At 42.2% G+C, this 23403-nt stretch overlaps 1 protein-coding gene across 14 annotated transcripts in view; it reads left to right on the forward strand.

Annotated features, from left to right (window-relative positions):
- baz2ba (bromodomain adjacent to zinc finger domain, 2Ba) overlaps positions 1-23403 on the forward strand; it is a 98783-nt gene that overhangs the window by 46442 nt on the left and 28938 nt on the right. For all 14 annotated transcript variants that reach the window (XM_019886687.1, XM_019886683.1, XM_019886682.1 and 11 more), the window contains 7 exons: positions 9018-9197; positions 18561-18752; positions 18850-19011; positions 20163-20353; positions 20465-20656; positions 21283-21894; positions 22586-23330. In XM_019886687.1, the coding sequence (XP_019742246.1) occupies positions 9020-9197; positions 18561-18752; positions 18850-19011; positions 20163-20353; positions 20465-20656; positions 21283-21894; positions 22586-23330 (2272 nt within the window). In that variant the 5' untranslated portion in view covers positions 9018-9019. The remainder of the gene's footprint in view (positions 1-9017; positions 9198-18560; positions 18753-18849; positions 19012-20162; positions 20354-20464; positions 20657-21282; positions 21895-22585; positions 23331-23403) is intronic.

Consider the following 23403-nt stretch of genomic DNA (forward strand, 5'->3'; position numbering starts at 1 on the left):
GCACGTTGAAATGAACCAGAGGCATGGAAATGTAGAGTTGAAGGAAGTTTGGTCAAAGGTGATCTGTCATGACTCCTTGCGACTGGCTCCAAGTCAGCCCTTAGATGTTTAAACGAGCTAAGAATGTTCATTCTCTCCATTGCTTCTCATTTTGTCCAAGCCTCTAATTGCCACAGTTCCCGCAGTCATGGTTACATACAGTGATGTCGGTTTCAGTTTTTAGATGCAAAATCAGCTATTTGTTTCATTTCAGGCTTAATAAATCACATTGTGTGTGCGACGCCCAATATTGCATCATCAGTGAGGACTATTTTGCTTGTTTGTATACTCAAGATTGTGCCTGTTTTTGCTAGTGCAAACCCTCTGTAAATTGAGACCTCCGTCTTGTATTTAATTACAGTTATGCAATTTAAGTAATGTATGGGACAATAAATTTCTGGGAAATTTATGTCAGCTTCAGAGAAATGAAAAAAAATAGAATGTGTATGTTTGTGTTTGTGTGCGTGCCTTTCTGTTCGTCATCAGGATGGTGATGTTCTGAGCTTCTGTCATTCCTAAGTTCGGTAGACAAATGTGGCGAGCAGATCACGTTCATTTTGTCGAGGTGTAATGAGCGTTGAGGCTGTCAGATGAGCGAGGAGCTAGCAGAGGGAGAAGATCAGATTCATCAGGGATGATTGTCTGCTGCACATTGCTGTTTTGTTGATGTGAACACCCTGCTCTGTTACCATGGGGAGAATAATTAGCTCTGGCTGGATGCAGATGTGCATGAGCGTAAGAGATGGGAATTTGTTATTGAGCTGACTGCATGATATTTAAAATGGTGCATTATGGGTGTGTTTGTGCGCATAAATGCATACGCACAGGCACGCGCGGATACAGTACACATTCACTTCTGGCTCATTCTCATCTATTTATGGACAGGAAATGGGAGTGGTGCTATATCTGTTGGAGCTGAGTAACACTATTCTGTCACACATAGGTTTTGACATCAAACGCAATGTGACAAGCCTATCTTATGCCTCTCCAGCGAGTCATCACCATGTCCCAAAATCACATTATTGTCACCGGGAAGCCGGCAGTGACGGATGTTGAGTAGGGTTGTTGATTCCAGCCTTTGGCAACCACAGTGCGCTGGAAAAGGCAAATAAAGCCATTTGGCAAGAGGCAATTTCTTGTTATTTTAAAAAAAATGTGGCATGCTCCTGGTTCTTATACTTTATTTAAAGCCCCTTACAGCGAAATGGATGCATGCCTTACTACGGGGGACCTGTGAATTCCGCAGCTGGGAACATCCGTCCCATTTGCTTACTTACACGCTGGATCTGGATCATATCATTACCTTTTCGCCCTGGCCAGGAAGTAAGCAGCTCTCATGCGGCAAGCTCCACTGTTACATGGAGGCAGACAGGCGGACAGTGGTGTGACTGTAATACGACCTGTGACCAACAACGCAGCCGTGGCGAGCTGAGGCGTGGTGAGCAATGGTGCCCATCCCCAATGTGCCCCGCACTGCCATCTGTCACTGGGCAGGAGTAGGACTCAGGGAGGGGCCTGAGTGACTAGTTGTTGACACCTATACAGGCCGCACTGGGGTATGCAGTTTATTTGTACTCGCTGCCTGGTCTTTTTCGCCTGTGGTTTGGTGATAAACCATACTTTAAAATTAATTGTTGATTAAAATTGATTGATGATTTTTTTAAAACTCATTTACCCTAGAGCAGTGGTCGCCAACCTTTTTTGTGTCACAGACCAGTTGAGACAAATTGCCAGTTTTAAAGCACCGGGACTGACAACAATGATAATTACAGAGCAATTCAACATTTTATTAATGTTAATTCCTTTCAAACAGTGTTATTGTACTGAACAACAAATGTAGAATAAAATAAAATGACACAGCGAACTACGAAGAAATGGACCAGTTAGGAATAATAAATACGCCTTGTAATAATATGTAAACATAATCATTTTTGAAGTTATGATCCTACATATGGTGTTAACATCATTGCTACCTGTAAATGGGACAGGATTGGTTGCTGCTTTCATCCGGTGACTGCCGGCTTGTTATTAGTGCCTAAACTGCTAATGTTTATGTTTGCAGGCTGCTCACTTTTTTTCTTGCTTTCCACTTGGGTGCTATTTGTTCAAATGATTCAACGGGTTTCTAGTCTCGCCTTGTTTATGACGTCATAGCACGGACAACAGTTTCCTCCTTCATGTCGTCGGGGAACTTCTCTTAATAAAATAGCTTCATCTTCTGCCCTTTTTGAAAAGGTGTGTTTTTCAAGGGGTTGGATGCGGCCATTCTTTGATACCCATTTATAAAAATGTAACATCTTAGTTTGTCTTATATGACCCATTTGTAACACTCAGCTTGTCTCATAAATATTGTGAATGAGTGGCCAAAACAACACCATTAAATCAGTTCCCCAAAAAATATTCGGGTGGGCCTGCGAGTCAGAAATAGAAGTTAATCAAATGGCAGTTGAAAAGATGTAGCAAGAAGCAAACCAGGATGTTGTACAATAGCGCACATACCCTCACACTGTGGCTGTCATGTGTGTACATGCTGGGAGGGGGAGGAGAAAAGGGGTCAGGCGAGCTTCCTCGTGCACTCCACTGCCATAAGCAAGATGATCTTTGTCAGTTAAGGTTGATTGACAACGAGACTGTGTAGCGCAAACATCCATATGGACGCGTGCACTAACGGCTCTCCAAATAAGAGCAAAGCGTGCATGTATTAAGGTGTTTGTCGCTCTCAACTGAAGGTTACTGTAAAACAGACCCATGAAAAATGAGAATTAAATATAATGAATTGAAACATAAAAATGTTGACCCAAATCATACTTATTGAATGGAGGTTTACTTTAATGCAGGTTGGAATTTAGCATAGATGTTGCTCCACTGTTATTGATGCTATCCTCGTAATCAGAGTCACTGAACATTTATTTCTTTGGCAAATGACTGCACAGAACTGCGCAGTTATCTGTGTCGGGTGGTTTATTACCGTAGGTCTCCGGAGCTTTTTGGTTTGTAAGGAGAGGTTGTGCAGCAGATGCAGTCATGATGCCATTTTGTCAGCTGCAGCAAAGTACATAAAGAAAGCGAGCTGGAAGCCACCACCGTGTGTCTTTGAATGGGGTCAGGGCATCACACGGAATAATGCATTTCCCTCCCAAGCGCTCCTTCCATTACGGCCGGAGAAGAGACATTGTGTCCACACTCTGATTACCACTGATCCATGCTGATGACTCTGTTGGCGGATTATCGCAGTTAGTATCAGCCATCTGTTACTCTATGTGTGTGTGTGTGTGTGTGTGTGTGTGTGTGTGTGTGTGTGTGTGTGTGTGTGTGTGTGTGTGTGTTGTAAGGGTAAGGAAGGAATGGGGCAGGACTGAGACACATCGGGGGTAGGGAGGGATTGTTTTTTTGTTCAATTGCTGCATGCATGCAAGACACCCTTACAACTCGGGTTGCATGGTAAATCTGTACTCGAAAAGCACTGTGATAGGTAGCCGTCAAAATTTATTCGCTGTCACGTCATTTCAGTTCAGGTACTTCTGCGCTGTTGGGCATAGCATCACACAACAACAGTGTGACAAGCGTGAAGGGTCGCCACCTGAAGCACCTGTGAAGGACAAAGAACAGAGAATGAAACATAAGCCTTATGGCTTAATGCGCGCATATATTCGTATCGGAGAGAAATTAGATGATGCTATAATTTATTCATGTACAAAGTATTTGAATTGGATGTTCTCCACTGCCCAATATTAACTAGAAATATAAGAAACATCAAGTTTCATGTGTTGTCATCTATCATTCCACTGCTTTTATTGATGTTTTAGCTTTTAGCCGCGATATCATTTCAGTATCTCTATCCAGGTACTTGATGCAGGACACTGCTGAGAGCGCTGAAAAAGAAATGTGCGATGCGAGGGCACACTGGAAGCGGCGCAGGGCAGTCCACCACCACTCTTGCTCCTCTATACACTTACCCAGCCCAAGCCCACATCTTTTAGATGAAGCTGACATGCAAAGGCTTCTATATGCAACCATAAAACCACAGTTCTGTTTATAGCAATACCCTCTCCCGAAGGGCTGTTGGATCCAGGGGCTATTGGCCGCATGCATTGACAGCGGAGCGCTCTGTTGTAGGCCTAGTGGTGGCGCACTGGTACATACACCTTATAAATCATAGCCCGGCCATTAGCATAAATTCTCTCCCTTCTCCTTGCTGCTGCAAGACCTGCTGTTTGTGCTCGCAGCGTTTCTTGTTGATTGGCTGCCGCTCTTCAAGTCAAATTGATTTAGCTGCTCACAGATATTGTAGAACTGGCCACTGCGGTGGATGCTGTTAATTACCAATAATATCAAGCTAATTCTGATGCTAAATCCATTTGAAGTTCTCATAATTAAGTCAGGATTGGATCTTTAAATACCTTGGCACTGCATCCGTGTTGCAGTCGTTCTGTTTGGTGATACACAGCCAAGCTCAATGGTATTATTGTTAATGGATTTAATTGCCGTCAGTGATCAGTTCGCGGTCGCCAGAGGAAAACGGACTGGCCTCGCATTCTTTTCTTCCCCTTCTGTCCTTTCCCTCGCCATCTCTCATCCCCAGAAAGAGGCCCTTTGAGAGATGAGAGCAGATGAGGGGGAGGGTAGCGCCGCTTTACACCTCTGCAACAGAGGGATTGCTTTTTTTTTCATGTTTGTTAGGGAGGGGAATCAATTCTATTCACATCATCACATTCTGACAAGGCGAAGCAGTCAGTGTAGATATTGAGAAAATGCAGGTTTGCTTGGGTCTTATTTCTTCATCATCTGTCTTTTTTCTACAACAAAATCCCACCTTGTTTTTGTTGATAATTTTTCTCCTCCATCTTTAGCATCTCTCGTTTCCTCTCTTTCCCCATCTGCAAAAGGTAGGAAATGATGCGCTTCACGTACCAGCTGACACCACATAAGCTTGCTTGTCCTCTGAGGCGCGAGCCTTTTGTTTTCATGTACATTATGATAATTATGCAGGGCCACCGTTCCCCCTCCATCTTCATCATACTTGTAATGATACTTGATTTTCTTTTCCTTCAGGAGTTGCCACAGACCTCACTCTTTCAAAAAGGAATGTTTTTTTTCTTCACCCCGAGCCTCACTTTTTCTCGTCGTGTGTCAAGAGTGTCAGCTTCAGTTGCACTAACACTAATGTAGCTGTCCCTCGGCTCAAAAGAACAGGCGAGACGTTTTCCGGCGAGTGCTTTACATTATTTGCAGATTTGTACCAAAGGAAAAAAATGTTCCAAGAGGATCCGGATGTATTACAGTGAATCATCTGTCTCTTTAAGCACAAAGAAATGTACCTCGTTCTGCTTGACAGAGGCACTAATCTTAAAATGCAAGAACTCCGCTTCTCTGCCATTCAAAAATCGGAACGAGAATGACGGAAATACAAGAAAAATACAGTAGAATGTTTGTATTTGGCCCGTTGTTTTGAGATTAAGGCCTGACATTTAGTTGAGTGTAAAGAGTGGAACCATGATCACGAAAATCCAATTCCAGAACATTTACCTTTAGTCTGTAAAGACATTGTTTTTAGATTCAGAACTGTTTCTTTGCGCTGTGTCCTTTGGGAAATCTGATTTCTTCCATGGGACCTCTTAGCCATGTGACATCACTTTAAAAGGTTTTCTAATAAAGCTTAGTGACATGGGGATGATTCCCTAAGAGTTGACAGAGTACAGCCCTCCCAAATGTTACCAATACATCTGATCAGGTCTAGTTTGCATACTCAAATCTTCTCCGATCCAGTATGCCACATTGATATATTTGTCAGTCTGTGTCTTCAGCTCAAATTGTGTCACCTTGCATGAGAGGCGAGATTTGTAGGACCTTTGACCTTGCTCATAATTAGACAACTGCCACGTTTTTTGGGTTTTTTTTTTCCCCCACTGCAGCAATGGCTGCCCAAGACGGATGGCACAGCAGCCTCCTCCCTGTGGACTGCAGCAGGTTTCCTTGTCATCTGTGCCTCTTTCTCACCCCCTCTCTCCCTCTCTTGTCAGTGTTGCTCCTGGCGAAAGGCTGATACTTGATATTCAGAGGATAGCAGCTTTTGTCTCAGAGATTTAATCAGTGGCTCTGCAGAGGAGAGAGAGAGAGAGAGGGAGGTAAGAGGGGGTGGCGGAAAAGGGGGAAGGCAAAAGAGATGGAGGAAGAGACTGTTTATATGTAATGACACAATAACAAAGCCCGCCTGTAAAACACAATCTGCAAACTGTGCTTTTGAGGGGGATTTCCACTGCTGGATTAGTGTCAGGCAGAGGGATGTGGCAAAAGAGAAGACAGGAAAAGAGTCAGGTTGACGTGAGAGACCGGGGAGGTGACTGTGTGTGTGTGTGTGTGTGTGTGTGTGTGTGTGTGTGTGTGTGTGTGTGTGTGTGTGTGTGTGTGTGTGGGTGTGCTTGTGTTTTTTGTTTTTGGTTTTAAGGGGACCTGCTGAGGTTGGAGGGTGTGTGTGGGCACGTGCATGATGTGTTTGGTTTTTGCTCTTTCGTATTTGTTTGGCTGTACATGTTGGTGACTGTGTGGGCACATTGTTTTTGTAAACGAAAGCAGATTAAAGTTGGCTAATGTAAGTCTGTTGTTTGGCTGCTGAAATACTTCTTGTGAGAGTTTCTGTCGATAATGGTTGGTGTGTTAGTTGTGTGACTCGCTACTGTTTTAATGCGTCATTGACGTCGCCTTCAAAGGCCTCAAAAGAGCTCTTGACGATTTTTTAAGTAGGCCAGCATATTACCGTTATCACCCATTTATCAGGATGCATTTTGTTGTACAATGGTGCTTTGGCTTTCGAGTTGTGAGTAGGTGTTGGTTAATTGATTTATTTTTGTCTTGCAAAAATGTGACTTTCAATTGAGCTTCAGGCACTCCACCATTAGATGGCAGTGGCAGTGAATTGCACATGATCCATCCATCCATCCATCCATTCATCCATCAAGCACTCCACATTGTTTACAACGCAGGGAAAGTGTTGTTTGTGCTCACATATCCTGTTTTATTGAACCTATTTTTACTCTGCAGATGTTTTGCCAAATTAACTTTTTTTCTGTGAAAGCGCTGAGCAGAAGCCGCTGAATTAAAACACGAAATAATTCAAAACCTATGAGTGAGCTGGGAGAAAAAAGGCGAAAAAAGCAAAGTGACAACACTTTTTGCAAAAAGTATTTAATTCTTTACATTTTTTTAACACATTCAGTCAAAACTTTTATTTTGTATTTTTGGGTCGCTGTTAACAGATACTAACATTTCAATGGGGAACCTGTCATGGTTGGGTCATTTAGCACCAAGCTCTCCACAAACATGCGGTGTCATAAACCGGAGAGGGGGGCGCTCATCTTCCGGGCGCACCCCAGCCCAGTGTCGAACTCTCCGGTTTATGACACCACATGTTTGTGGAGAGCTTGGTGCTGAATGACCCAACCATGACAGAAAGTAGATGATAGTAGGTAATTTTCACAAAGTTGCTTTGTTTATTTTAGGGATAAAAAAATAATTGCCTCAACGGAACCTTTATGTCCTCTCTAAATGAAAACACGTTTAAAACACACCACCCAATTCTGTTCATCGGAACTATATTACGCCTTTAAAACTATTTGCTTGTTTACTTTATTTCCTCCCCTTTGCGTCAGGGAGTAATGTACATAGAATAAGAATCATGCCGGTTTGCTGGGAAGGCATGGGGAACTATACATAAAACAAACTTTCTAAAATGTCTATGTACAATTTTTGAATTTGCGCAAAAATAAGAGCTATCTAAGGCTATATCATAAGGAGAAAGGTCCTAATGTTCCTGTGTGAGAGAGAAACCGATGTAGAGAGCGTGCAATGTAATAATCTGGTTAGGATTAGGTTAGCACAAAGCAATAAATGAATCTGCCTTCCAATAAATATCCCATTTATTATTCATAAAAACTTTGCTCTCATAGTTTAAAAGTGAATGAGTTAATATGAAAGACAGTGTATTTTATTTATGTACGTCAATAAGAGTTTCCTAAACACTCTCACTTGGAGTCTTTATTCACAACAATAACTGCACAACATTCGACCAGATACGTGTGGCGTTAACATAAATCAGCAAATCAGTCATTCAAACAAATCTGTGCCTCTATAACTCCAGCTATTCATGTTTCATGAATCCATAAGTAAACACCATAGACTGCACTTATTAATCACTGAACTTTTCTTGACACTTTATACATTTAAAAAAGTTTGCTGTTGTTGGGGATTTGGGGAAATTGCAGTTTCCGACATAGCTTTCCACTTCACTTTTAAGGGGCAGCACATCGGAAGCTTGTGCTCGTAACTCGAAAAACTCAATTTGGGGACCACGGTGTTTGCATAAAATCTGATTGTGCGTGAAATCTGAGTTTAAAATATTATTTTCCTTGACTGTATGTACTGTAAGTATCTTTTTAATTGTGTACAATCATGGTGTATTCCTGCCATATAAAGTCTCATCTTCCCAGAATTTGGCAACCCAAAACCATTTTGCTTTTGAATATGTATATTTTTTTGCCCTCAACATCTCATGTCAATTTCCACCAGCGGCAAAGCCGAGAACGCATTTGGGACAGCTGCAGTTTTCTTGAATCCCAAAAGCAAAATGTGCTTTGTTGTTGGCTATTGGCTCTTAGACCGACATTCTCCTTGCGAGCTCGCATAGAATCAATAGAAGCTGAGAGGCAGTGAGCATGGCTAAATAGAAATATTGTTCAGGGGAAGTGAGATGTGAAAGGAAAAGTGTCAGTGTGTGTGTGTGTGTGTGTGTGTGTGTGTGTGTGTGTGTGTGTGTGTGTGTGTGTGTGTGTGTGCGTGCGTGCGTGCGTGCGTGCGTGCGTGCGTGTGTGTGTTGGAGATGTTGTGCAGGTGTGGGTGCTTGCATGTGTGTGTACGCGCTAAGGTTTGTGTGCGTGTGTGTGTTTTTGCTATTGTAACCCCACTGATTGGATTGTGTTTGACAGATATGGAGTCTGGAGAGCGGCTGGCCTCCCCTGCGCCCACCCTGTCTGCTGCGCGCACCTCCTCCCCTGCGGCCTCTTCCTCCTCATCCTCCTCTTCCTCGTCGTCATCTCCCGCTCCCCACTCAAAGAGCAGCCTGGCCCCGAGCCCCTCGGCTCTGGGTTCTGCCCTCAGCACCTCTGGTGAGCAGCACTTTATCTTTTGGCCTGAGTCAATCTTTGGTCAGTGTAATCAATAAAACAAGTCGAATCACGAAAAGTCAGACCACACATTGTTCACCTCGGACCACTGGAAAAAAATAACATTGTGGTCGTCAAAAACAAGGCAGAGGTTTCATTCCGAAAAGGTAATTTTAACATTGATGTCAGTCACTGTAACATGCACATTTTTTAATGTTAACAATGTGCTTGAATATGGGAAAAGCATCAAGTGTTTCAATGTGCTTATTTTAACATTAGGTGAATAGATTTGTTCAAAATGTATATTGAACTCAAAGAGGGAATTTGCATTTTTTTTAAATCCCTCATTTGTCATGTTTGTTGAAGCAGCCATTATGACTTCACAGTATACGATAAATATATGGGGGGAAAAAAGGTCGCTTTTGGTTTGTGCCTCCAATTTGATACACATGAAACCACAACCTCCGAGGAAAAGCAACTGATTGAAGAAGGCGTGATTTACGAGGTGGCATGGTGTGTCATCAATGAGTATGTCAATGAGTGTGTTCACTTGTAAGTCGCACCTTCTGCCTCTGCAATGGTTTTGGAAAAAGTCAAATTAGAGGCACAAGATGGGGCCAGAGTTGACTGATTTACTTTTTTTTCATAGATCATATTTTTCATACAGGTGACACGGTCCTCGTGAGAATTAGGGGATTAGATACCTGATGGATAGATATTTTTCTTACTGCTGTCAAGAAGTCCTAATAATTGTTTCACATATATGATAAAAAGTGAGTTCGCTTCGTCTTGAAAATATATCGCACATAAATTACAGAAGTATCATAATAAACACTAAAGATTGTACCTAAATAAACACTGTTTTTGAGGGTCTGAATCTGGGCGCCGGTCTTGCTGTGAGGCGTTTGCACATTGTTCTCCATGCTTATGTGGGCTTTGTCCAGGTACTGCTGTTTCCTCCCGCATTCCACTCTTGACTGTCCTGCGTTAATGTGAGCGTGAATGGTTATTTTGCGATTAGTTAGCGACTAGTCCAGTGTACACCCCTCAGATGGCATAGGCCCCAGCTCACCTGGACTCCAGTGAGGATAAGCGGTCCAGAAAATGGATGGATGGCACTTAGAAGTTAAATACAACTGAACTGTATTTAACAAATGGGGATAATGGATTCTCAAAAAGTTTGAGACGCTAACATATTCTGCTCAGTTTGTGCATTTGATTCAGTGGTGCCTTCACATAACCACGTTTTTAGAATCACTATTCTAAACCATTAAAAGTGACAAATGTGGCCACCTTCATGTCGTGATAGCATTCAGAATCCTCTTCCTCATCTCCTCTCTTTAGCATGAAAATGAGTTTCCTGCCGTATTAATTATACAGTTAATAGTATGTGAATACACCTCTTTCCCAACAAACAGGATTCCTCCCGCCCCCGCCACCCTCCCCCACTGACAGCTTTGGTTGCAATTGAAAAGCTGCTGCATTAATGAATCCCAAACAATTATGGGCTTCTTTTGTGTGAGAAACACACACATGCTTGGCCATGTCTCCTGACAACCTTCAGCTCTCTGGTTCCAGCTGCCTCAGTCGAGCTCAGCAGGACATTGTTTGTGCATGTGTATGTACTGTATGTGCATATTTATATCTCTCTATGACTGTGTGCGCGTGCGCGTGTGAGTGAGTGAGTGAGTGAGTGAGTGAGTGAGTGAGTGAGTGAGTGAGTGAGTGAGTGAGTGAGTGAGTGAGTGAGTGAGTGAGTGAGTGAGTGAGTGAGTGATGCGTGCGTGCGTGCGTGCGTGCGTGCGTGCGTGCGTGCGTGCGTGCGTGCGTGCGTGTGTGTGTGTGTGTGTGTGAGAAAGAGAGAGCAACGTCTTCCTGCATGATTTAACATTTTTCATCCACTCAGTGTACGCCCTGCCCAGAATACTTGGCAAGGGTGGGCAAACTTTTGTGCTCTGGGGCCACATTTGATTTTCCAAATCGGACGAATAGGACCATTTATTTTGATGATGAATTCATCAAATCCTTTTTCCTGTTTTAAATTGTAATATTTATAGTTGATTTAATTTAGAATAAATGAACCAATAAAAGAAGCACATTTTATGTAAACGGTTGTATTTTATTTATAATAAATAAATGAACCAAAAACGCATCGGGATCCCTCGGGAAAAGCTGGAAGAAGTAGCCCGGGAGACGGCTACAGCACACCCACAACCCCAGTGAGGATAACTGCTCCAGAAAATGGAATGATCATGGATTTTAATGAACCAAAAACTGCAAAATGAATGCAAGAAAGCGGACTGTGGATGACGTAAATGCTGGCATGTAGCCCACGGGCCCTATTTTGCTCACCTCGTTAAGTCATTAGAGAAGTGTGCATACGTTTTCAAGATGTATTTTTGAAATATCCCTTGTGGGAAAGGGTAACTGATTTGTGCATCCTCTTTCACCTCACCTCACTTTAATCTCTTGCTATCGACACACACATAGCAAATCACATTGGGCAGGGATTTGCATGCATCCAGTTTTTTCTTGGAACAGAACCCAATTCTTCTCTTACAAGATAAAGGAAGGAAAGCGTAAAATTAAGCACTGCGTTTTTTTTTTTGCCTTGTCTTGCTGTTGCGCTGGAGAAGATGCCATTAAAACATTTCCTTCCTCATGCATTATACATCATTCTGATCCCTCTGTGCCATTACGTGAGCTCAGATTTTCGAGATAAGCGATTTTGGGCAGAGCATCAAATGAAATGCGAGGCGAGCTCTGTGAACTTTTTGCAAGCAAACCACTTCTTTTGTACGATATCCCTTTTTGTGCAACTAATACACCGTACCAGATGCTGTCCATTTAAGCTGAAAGGTTTTCTGTCAAGTCATCGCTTTCCATTGACATCTAAGTTTAATTAAAAGCCGAATACAGCCATACCTTGACCTATAAGTGCCTCAGTTGGAGTTTTCTGAGTTTCGCTTTGCATTGCGAGCAGAATTTGAATTACTAGTCTTCATAACATTGGGACAATCTAAGCATGCTTTCTGATTACCATTGACATTAAGAATTAAATCATAAAACAACATGAGCTGGCATGCCAAAATAAGATTATGTTCAGAAAAAGTCATTTTGGAGGGGCAGAACCTGTTTAATTATGCACATTGTTTTTAAGTTAAGTAAAATATCGAAAATGTACTTTAATTCTTTTATTTTTCTCTATTGCTTTTTGTTTTTATACACTCTTGTAGTCGGGGTCACCAACATGGAATTTTGCTCAAGTGAGCATTGGAACACTGGCTGCTATGAATACAAATAAGATGTTCTCTCTTGATATTTGATATTTACCTCTATCCTAATTATTTTGAGGAACCATTAACATAATGTCTTCTCATAAAGGAAAGTCGTTAATTATTAATCATAACAAATAAAGTTTAGAGAAAATGTGTTCTTTAGGGGTATGCATCAAACTGCGCATTAATCAGTATCCAAGAATGGCATTTTCATTCATTTCAATGGTGAAAGTTGATTTAAAATTATTGAAATCACATTTTGAAGTAAAGATACCACTGGATTTTTCTGCAAGAACCCCCCCCCCCACCCACTCATATTTCTTTATTACAACCAAACCACTTCTTTTGTACAAAATACCTTTTGCATTGTATAAACTACAGTGGTGCCTTGATTCACAAGTTTAATCTGTTGTTTGATTGCCTTCATAACTCAAAACACTCATGTCTAAAATCGTCTTTCCCCATTGAATGGAAATGCTATTACATTGGACCCCCCACGAAAATCTTGATATAAGTGACGGCCATTATGAGTCTATTAAGGGGATAAAGAACATGATTTGCAAAATCACTGTATTGAGTTTTTATTTCTTGAACACAATGTCCCAATTTAATCGGAATTGAGTTTGTACAATACATTCATCCGATCTCAGATGTCAGAAGTGACTGAATGCAATGCAGAAGCAGCTCTCGTGTTGACAGACACGATTAATTTTTGCTCACCATGTAAAAAACCAAAACAAAACTGTAAGAATGGCTCTGAAGAAAAGGGAAAGTGCTAAAGGGAGTGTTATCGCAAACTCTTGTCATACATGAGATGAAAGATCTGCTCTTCTTTCCACGGTTTGTGTTGTTGCTATTTTTATTAGACAGACAAATGAGAAAACACTCGCTGGTGATAGCATGAGCGAACTAGTCAAAACATAAAAATGATCAAAAGAAATTTGAAAGAATTCATCTTTAAAATGACAACGTGACATCTAACGTAATTATTTTTGAACAGGTTTCCCTGAATTGGTATGCCAAAATCAAACAATCAGTTAGAAAAGAAACAGACACATTAATCAAAATCTCTCAGAATTTCTTTTTTTAGTCACCTCCCCCACCCGTTCCACCCCCCCAGTAAAGTTAATGAGCAGTACATAGTTGTCATGTGTTTAAAATGTTGAAGTTCTTTATAACGGGGTGTTTACATTTATTTTCATATTACATTATATTAGTTATTTTTAACCACACTGGTGAAAAAAAAGCAAAAGTAATTTGGGGCTGGAACCTATTAATAGCACTTCCATTCATATCATAGGGAAAAATTACCTTGATCTATGAACGGTTTAAGTTACAAATGGGCTCATGGAACCGATCAAGTTGGAAAGAGAGTTCCACTGCATATGGAATTTTGCATTCTGGGTTAGCATTAAACTAGCGGACTTTAAAACTATTGTGGTTGTTTTCGATGCATAATGTGCCCCATTGTCTTTTGTTTTATGTTCACTTTGACATTAAGCTTTAACTGCGTGGCAAAAAATAAAGCCTGTTTTTACATTTGGATATTTCACATTAAGATAAACGTGCCCTACAAACTCTTGACAGCTGGCTACCAGTTCAGGGTGTACCTTGCCTACTGGTCCAAAGAAGGCTGGCGCAGGCTCCAGCGCGCCCAACCCTCACCTTGATAGGCAGCTCAGATAATTGATTAATGGACTAAGATAAACTGCTGCTTGTTAAATGATTTATGTTTGCGTCCATTAAGTCGAGGTACCACTGTACTATATACCAGATGATGGCTGAAAGGTTTTCTGTCAACTCGCTTCTTTCTTCCTACATCTCAAGTTTAATTAGAAGGGAAAAAAAGGCTCCTTTCAGGCAGACTAACATGAAAGACTGTCAAACGGAACGCAGGTAACATCAGAGATACGGTATCATGGCAGTATGTACAGGCCTTGATTCAAGGTTCAATGTGCCTCTTACACTTTGGCAAAAGAACATTTATACAGTAAAACAATCATTTGCTGGTGCGTGTACGCGTGTCATTGATGAGGATATCACTTGGAGAATAAGCACTCATAGCGCTCTCCTTCTGGGATCAACTCACGGATGCAATTAACTTAAATCTGTCTGTGGAAATTTGATTGACTGCAACAAACAACAAATTAATCCCCCTTCGGCAGCATCCAAACATGAAAAAAGCAGGCGGTGCAGTTTGTCAGAGTGGAAGGAGGATTGAAACAGAATGAGAACGAGGGCGAGGGAGGGAGCGAGTGAGAGGGAGCGAGTAGGTAAATCCTCTATGTCGTTCCTTACTTGAATTTTTTTTTTAGATTTAATTATTCGCCAATTCGCCTTCCGGAAGCCCACATTAATAATGAGGAGGCATTTGCAGATGTCACTTTGTGTTGACTGGGAAAGGAGAGCCCGAGCCTGGTGTCGGTGTGGGGGTGTTGAGGTGGAGGGATGGGCACTGTCAATGCTGCGTATGTTGGCCTTTTCCGGGGTTCACATTGCAGTCGTTCATCTGTACACACCATAACCTCGGCTAGCAAGGCTCGCGTTGCATATTCAGCATATTCTAATGACATTCATCAGGCAGGTTTTGCTGTCGTTGAGTTCGAGAAGGGCCTTGAAGCAAAATCAAAGGCCGACACACTCATACGTCAACCCTGATAGTTGCTTACGAAATACAGTGGAAAACCGTTTGAGCATTAGTCTCCTTGATATCCAGTTTAAGGTCGAGGTACCCTTTGTCATCCCGAGGACAATTCAGCACACTAGTTGAATGACTTATGACTTAGTAATCTTACGGGCACTCGAACCAGTGATGGTAGTAATGGCAGTATAAATAATGGCTCTACTCCTAAGCATTATTTTTTTTTTATTCTCAGTAATACATAATCTATGATTGTCTATATTTGTAAATCTGTCATTGTAGCCAAATTTCGAGCATGTTACAGTAATTCTTAATTTCTTCTTTCATTTGGCGTACAGCTGGTTGCTCGAGCCACGGTTTGTGAACTTCCTTTTTTCACCTCCGTTTCGATTCAGTTCAATAAAGGCTTGACCAAAAAAAACAACAACAAAAAAAATGCATATTTAAGGGATGTGCCCATGTACTACATGATGAAAAGTGGCTCCAGTATACAACAGCTGTAGATATGAAAGGATCAATGCAACACGCGCCTTTTGAGCTACATGCCCGCAGCGCTGCTAAGCTAATGTCCATGCTTTACATTGCTTGCCTATAATGGGATTCTCGCCACAGTCACCATGGCAGCCACATTTCTACGAGCTTGCTTTGGTCTACTGTGAAACTGTGTCAATAGCGACAGAACCATTCTCTGTTGATTGCACCAGTGCTGTGGCCAATTGTGGCCAGAAAGCTGCCTTTGGAGTGGACTGGATGCTATTTTCTGTTTGTTAAATTGGTAATGGTCCGTTAAATTGAGGTTCCACTGTATTGACACCCAATAAAGTGCAAGTAATATCAACCATTCAAAAATAGCTATCTATATATATGTAAATATATATATTTAAAATGTACCAGTTAAATTTATTGAATTTATAGTGCAAAGGGTTCAAAGGACAAGTCAAACTTTTTCTTACAGTAATATGTTCTATGCACCGCCACCTGTTTCCTGAAGCTGAGCCACGATTGATCATTAACTGAGCCCTGAGCAACTGTGATGTCATTTTCAGCCGACAGCACCTGGCAAAATGGACACCTCCACCGAGAGGGCCAAAAATGGGTTGATTTATTCCACAAGCACAATATAATTCAGAACCGTGTTTAGAACATTTTATTGGAATGAAAATGAAAATTTTGGGGGGGGTTGACTTCCCCTTTAAAGCAATGTTGTAAAAGAGAATATTTTGTTGAATACTTGGAAGTACAGTCTGTACCAATTGTCTAGAAGCTGCAATATATATTTTTTTAATTTGACATGACACTGAAAGCACATAACTGTTTAAGGTTGCAGAAATTACCTAAATTAGGGCCTATGATCTGTGTACCGCTACTTGTTGCGGTTTAAAGTCCACCAAATACTCAATTAAAAAATAAAGCACTTAAATTTCATCAAAAATAACTTCAAATTGTAGCGCATAGTCTGAACTTAAAAGCACCTCTTGATAGTTTAATTTCAAACCCATTGTGGTGTTGTAGAGAGCTGGAATGCTGTAAATAGTGTCAATGTCCAAATATTTATGGACCAGACTATATGTTAGCCGAACAACTGCTAGCAAGTTAGCATTGCATAAATTCTCGGCTAAATAGCCTTCCTAGTGAGAACAAAAACCCTCAGAAGTACATGGACCTCAAGCTGGGTTTTGAATAAGTGCTCAAAGAGCTTTTCATAAATCTCCCAAGATATGTTTGTGCAATGCTGTCATACTGGTTAAAAATAATACATTCAAAATCATAATTCAGAGGGTGGACTTTATACTGCACTGTAAATACCCTTGGTCCGTTTGTTTGAGAAAAAAAAATGCAGTTCTCCGAATGTTTTACATTTCTGTAGTGTGTGTATGTGCATTGTAGTTTGACATTGATCTGCACCTTGCACAACACACTCCCTTTTCTTCAGTCATCACTTTCCCTGCATGTATATTACTTGCTTATGCAGAGGCATCATGCAGGCGTTCTCCCCTTTTCTAGAGCAGAAATTGAATTTGCATGAAATATGCTCACACCAAATTGCATCTGACTCCGGGAGGAGGTAATACGTGGCAGCTGCCCCTGTCGGAAATGATTGTGCTCAGAAAAAGTCTCGGTGAAGATGTCGTTAATGAAGTATTCTTCTGTGGTGAAATTGAATACCAAAAAAGATCGACGTGGTTATACAAGCACTTTTTTCTCGTCCTCGCAGAACACATCTAAGCTGTATCCACGAGCTCTGACATTTGGGATCCTATAACTTGTACTAGTACTCTCCTCAATAGTCGACAATAGTGACAGATTTCTACCACTATCGACTTCCATGCTGAGGCAGTCAGCCAGTGACCTCATATTCTACGTCTTTGTTTTAGAATGAAGTTAATGCTTTACTATAATGCACTTTACTTTGGAGTCAGCCAGTCCTCCATCAAACGTCTCCAGTTGGTCCAGAATGCTGCTGCTCACCTCTTGACTGGTACTCAGAAGAGGGAGCACATAACTCCTACTCTGGCATCCCTTCACTGGCTCCTTATACATTTTAGAGTTCTTTCTAAGATCCTATTTTGTTTTCAAATCTTTAAATGACCTCGCTCCACCTTACCTCTCTGAGCTCCTCCGCCCCTACACACCTGCCCAGTGCCTCAGGTCTGCGGACCAGACATTATTAGAGGGACCAAGAACTAAGTGGAGTCTTGCTGGTCCCTCTCTTTGGAATAACCTCCCACTGAACATTCATCCAGCCCTCTCGCCGCCCATCTTTAAAACTCGTCTCAAAACTCCTTTGTAGTCTTTGGCTTTTGACTCAGCATGACTCAGAATTGATCCTAGTTGTATTGTTTTGTGCTTCCTACTGTCTTCGTTATGAATTGATTGTTTATAGTTGTATGTATGATATTTGCTCCATGTACAGCACTTTGTATACAGCGGTGGTTGTTTTAAAGTGCTCCATCGATAAAGTTGAGTTGAGAAGTTTACTCACTCTCTCGTGGATATGGCTCAGTGTTTAAAAAAAAATCTGTTTGGTTCCGAAAATCTTCCACCAAGTTCCACCTAAAAAGGAGCACCACCATCACGACCAACAGTAAAAGTAGCGTAGTAGGCCAGAAATATCCCTCAAGAACAAGAAAATGGTTTTATGTTTTCATATTCTTGGAAGCCGCTGAAACAGTGTGCACAGTTGAACAAGAACACTGCTTAAGTATAGGAAAATGAAACTTTATTTAAATAACTCTCATTATAATGTATTTGACATATGTTCAACCCAAATTGTACCTCAATAAATGTTTGAAAACAAGCAGGTGTAAAACATTAAATACCGACATATTATAATTCAACTATAGCCATGTGAAAAAGTTTCCAACAAGTTTGGCAGCCCTTGTTCTTCATAAAGTACACAACTATGACCACATTTGAAAGCTTTCACTTTTGGTTGATTTGTTTCAGGCCGTCTGTTTGGAGCAGCTGGAGAGCAGCCCTTCATTGGCTCCACATTGTCAAGTGCCTTTCCTCTGGTGAACCACCCAGCCTTTGGGGCCCTCTACACTGCTGGAGTGAGCAGGCCGGAGTTTGGAGGACTTGGCTCCCTCGGCATGTCAGCTACTCTGGCTGCCCACCCCCAGCTCGGAGCCTTGTCAGGTAAGACGTGGAGGGGGACATTGCAAAAACACTGGAACGTAATGACTGATTTTTGCCACTTGAATTGCAAACACTACGTTGATTCCCCTCTTGACAGAGTGGTGGCGAGCTGCTGAAGCCCATGGGCGAGGAGCTGCTGCCTTTCTTCCTTCTTTCATAGGTTTCCCTCCGTTCTTTACCCCACACATTCAGCCAAACCATAGCGCCAGTCCTGTTCAGATTAGAATGCCCAGTAAGAATAGCCAAGAACCACCTAAAGGTATGCCACACAGACACATCTACTAATACTTAAAGACAATGCTGGAGAACAACTTGCTTTATCGCATTTTTCATCTCATGTTACAAATGTTTGGAAGAATCAATGACATTTGCGGTGAAAACACAACAATCAAACACAATACATTCCGGGAAGCTAGTCAATAGATTTGTTTGGATTTAGCAGAATTTTCCCTCATAAAACAATGGAAACTGAATTAATTCACTCCAGTGTCAAGCTGAAATACCGTTTGAATATTTCTTACATACCCTTGATATCCAGTTTGGGTTCATTGGACTAGTAGTGTATGCCCCTTGTCATCACTGTTGAGAAAATTCAGCAACAACTACAAGACGACTAGTGCACATGAGTAGATGACGGTCTTTTGAGTATTTTTTTTTCCATTTGTGCCACTTTTGTCCTGTTCGTACGACTTCAAGGTAGATGTCAAGTATATTGAAATAAGTCAAAAATATAAAAGTGCTTGTGCTTCGAAGCCTGAACATAAGGTACTCGAGTGTGTTATTACCAGAAGCTGTATTCTGGCTTGACGGTCATCACATTTTTTTCTTTGCCTTCTGTGATAGCATCACAGGAAAAAAGCTAGAAAAGGCACCAATTGTCCAGAGTTTAATCATTGAGAGTGATCAGGACGTTTTTGCAAGAATTGCTGAGGTCTCTCACTACATAGGAGATAGGATGAAGTCATTCTCTATGCCTATTTAAATAATTTTTTGCACAAATGCAGAGACATTTTCTCCCCTAAAATATTAATTCAATTGTATGACGGCAGTGACATTTGCCTTTAGAGTTTCCACCGTCACAGAATTTTGCAAGTGTTCTCCCTTCTCCTGATCAATTTCCCTTTTTTCGAGACAAATAAATTGCTCTCCATCCAGCCACACATGCCTTTTGGTTTTCCTTCGGTCATCTTTTTTTTTCCTTGCACCCTTTCAATTTCAGCCTTTTATTATGTCAGCCGTTAGTATTGGCCTTGTATATTTTGCAGCCAGCATGTTTTAAGAGTTAGATGCTCAAATCAATATTTGCCTCAGTCCATTTTGTAGTTGGTTCCAGATATTTTATTAGACTGTGCATCCACGTTCTCTGAAAAGTGAATAGGTGAAACAGACAATCTTTTTTTATGTTTCAAGGGGTGAATGGCGCAGTAAATGGCAGCGGCGTCTGTCAACCCACAACGCAGCCTGGGAGCTTTTGTGTAAGTCCGATCCCTGTTCAGGCATCGACCAATCCAACCAAAAAAGCAGAGCCCTCCAACAGTCCCTGTCAGAATAGCCCAGCTAAGACAGTGGAAAAACCTGCTGCTCCAAAAACTAAGGAAAGGGTAAGTTGTTGGTTCCTACGACTGTTCACCAGACACAAAAAATGTAATACTGTCTATAAAATGGCAAAAAATACATTTAGTGATGCGCATTTTGCCCTTTTCTCAACTCAGAGGCAACGTAAAAAGGCAGCAGAGGCTCCTGGACTAAGTAACAGTGAAACAGGCACATCTTCAGACAGCTCAAGCGACGGGTCCCTCAGCAGTGATTTGGAGGACCTCGCGGAGGATGATGAAGAAGACGATGATGAAGACGAGGACGATGACTTATCAGACTCTGAGAAACCGATAAAGAAGAAATCAAAGGTGAATATGAATGCTCAACATCAGTGGCGGGCCGTGCATTTGGCACCTAGGCCTGCAGTGGGGACTTGTATAACGAATTATATTACAGAAATCATCAATCTATATAAAGACGCTTGACAATAACAGCATGTAGCTGGAACAGTTAACAATCAATATTTATCAAATAGCATGACAAAAACAAAGAAATGAAGTAAAATGCTTCATACTCAGCAGAGATGCGCATTATTCAATGCTTTAATGTGGCAGAGGGCTACAGATGCGCTAAGCTAGTCATACATGGCTGTAACAGGTTCTCTTTGCCCAATCAGAGGACGGAAGTTGAAATCTCAGTCCCATTGCTTGTACAGTTTTAAGGAACAATAGGCAGCACTACCGATTGATGCTTAAGGACTTTGGCAAATGAGTTTGACATGGCAACACGTGATGGCTGAGATGTGATTGGACAAAAAAAAATATTGACATCCACATACACGTCCTGGAAGCAGTGTAGTCAAGAGAAACATTTTGAAAATAAGAGCATCTACTTTGAGGACCAAATGAATACAATGTCACACCAAATATGCATGGCTGAGGATGAATTTTTGCTTTGTTTAAGAAGGCTTTTTAAATGTCTGTTTCCTCCCCAGGTTCTGATACCAGTCGCTGGAAAGACAGACTTTGTGGTCCACACAGCAGACGCCCAGGGGAACCACATCCAAACAGCCCCCCCCAACCCTCCAACCCTCATTCCCATAGCCCATTCCGTGTCTCCCCCAGTCCTGTCCCAAAGCTCACCACTGGCTATACACTCTTCCAGATCCAGACCAGAACAACACTTCAGTGTGATCCAGTCCACTGGCCTGGCTGCCAACTCAAAGTCCCTGGCACTCCTCAGCCAGCCCCACAGGGAGTCCTCGCCGTCTTCCTCCCCCATCGCCCTCACCCACTCTCCAAATGCACTCACCAGCTCCGTGTCTCCCAAACGTCCCAAACTGCTGCCGTCCTCTTCGTCCCCTCAGCACTTGCCCCTCTCCCTTTCCTCCTCCCCCAAGCCTGTTTCGGTGCCCTCCCCCCCATGCTCGGCCTTCCCGCTGTCTACCTCCCCAAAGGATTTCACTTTGACCTCATCTGTAACTAGCCCCCACAAGTCCTCACTGAAGCCACCTCACTACGCTGCTGCGGGCAGTGCCAAAGCAAACAACAGGAGGAAACTGCTTGAAGACTCACTTGCACAGATCAATGAGTTCAGACTGAAACAGGTAAGCCGACTAACTCAACTGAATTCAGCACATCAATAGGAGAAGGTGGAGGACTCACACTGTTGTATTTGTTTCGCACTATACATGGTCCGGACCCTATTTTTATTTCGCACTGTACACTGTCCGGACCCACAGGGGATATGAGACCATATTAAAAAAAAAAAAAAAAAAAAAAAAAAAAAAGAGAAGAGAAGCTTTGCCTCTTCCACACACTTTTAATGCAGCACACACTGAAACTTTTTCAAATGTTTTTTTTCCCCGAGAATCTATTGTCAAAGAACACTTAGCGGAAATGATAAAAATGCTGTGTCACTCACACAGTTCTCCATATAAGAATGCATAGCTCAAGCTTTTATTTCTCATTGCCGCGAGGAGTTTATTGTAAAACTGGAAACATTTAAAAATCAAAATGATAACCAAATAATTTCATGTCAAATCATGGAAATCTATCGTAATCCTTTCAGGGTCAGTTCCGAGGTTCCACTGTACCAGAGTCTGCATTGTAGTTAGTCAGCTGCCCAATCAAACAGTAATACAAACTGACAGTTTGAGCAACTGCACTTTGTTCCATTTTCCCTAGTTTTCTTCTGAACTTTCATTGTGCCTCTCGGTTTTGCTATTACCGTCCACCATCCCCCCCAACTCACTGCCTCTTCTTGTTTTCTCTCCGCTCTTCTCCTCCTGTTCCCAGACTCTCATGTCCCAAGGACAGACGTTCCCAGCCGAGCCAAGGAAGCAGGGGCCGAACAAGTCTCCCAAGGGGATGTCTCTGTCTTCTCCGTTGCCACCCGCTTTGCCTCCTCCACCCCAGAACAATCACTCCAACCTCTTCCTCTCGAGCGCCCTGCTCGGGCTTCCTGAACCTAATCACCCCAACGGAGTCATCCAAAGCACCACTCAGGACGCACCTTTGGCCCTCATCACCAAACCTCGCAAAAACTCTGCCTCTCAAGGCAAGTCCCCTCAGTGTGACTCTGATGGTGGGTCAATGCCTGTCAATCTTAGCACAGGGGCGAGTAGGACCCAAACAAGCTCCCAGGCTGGTCTTGCGTCGCAGCCACCTACTACCTCACCTCATGCCGCGAGCTATGGCTCCAGAAAGATCAAGAACCCAAAGGGGAAGGGACAGACGCCAAACCTGACACAAGGACCGGGACAAACAGGGCCTTTAGCAAACTGGAAAGGCTTCTCTCAGAACCATTTGGTACAGTCTTTAGTCGATTTGTTTCGTGGAGGAGAGTCGGGGATCGGGATCCCGGGAGTCGGTATCCCCGGTGTTGGCATTCCTGGGGTGGGAATTCCTGGTAATTGTAACCCTGCGGCCGGTCTCCCCGCTAACAAGGAATCTGACGACTCAGGCGACGATGACGATGATGATGATGATGACCTTGAAGAGGAGGAAGAAGACGATGATGACTCTGACGACAGCTTGTCAGGTTGGTACAAACCGCACTCAGCACTTTGTTTATATATGTTACTAGCCTTTCAGCTTGTTTTTTAACAAATTCA

Source organism: Hippocampus comes, unplaced genomic scaffold, assembly GCF_001891065.2.
Source record: "Hippocampus comes isolate QL1 unplaced genomic scaffold, H_comes_QL1_v1.1 scaffold261, whole genome shotgun sequence".
NCBI classification, from domain to species: domain Eukaryota; kingdom Metazoa; phylum Chordata; class Actinopteri; order Syngnathiformes; family Syngnathidae; genus Hippocampus; species Hippocampus comes.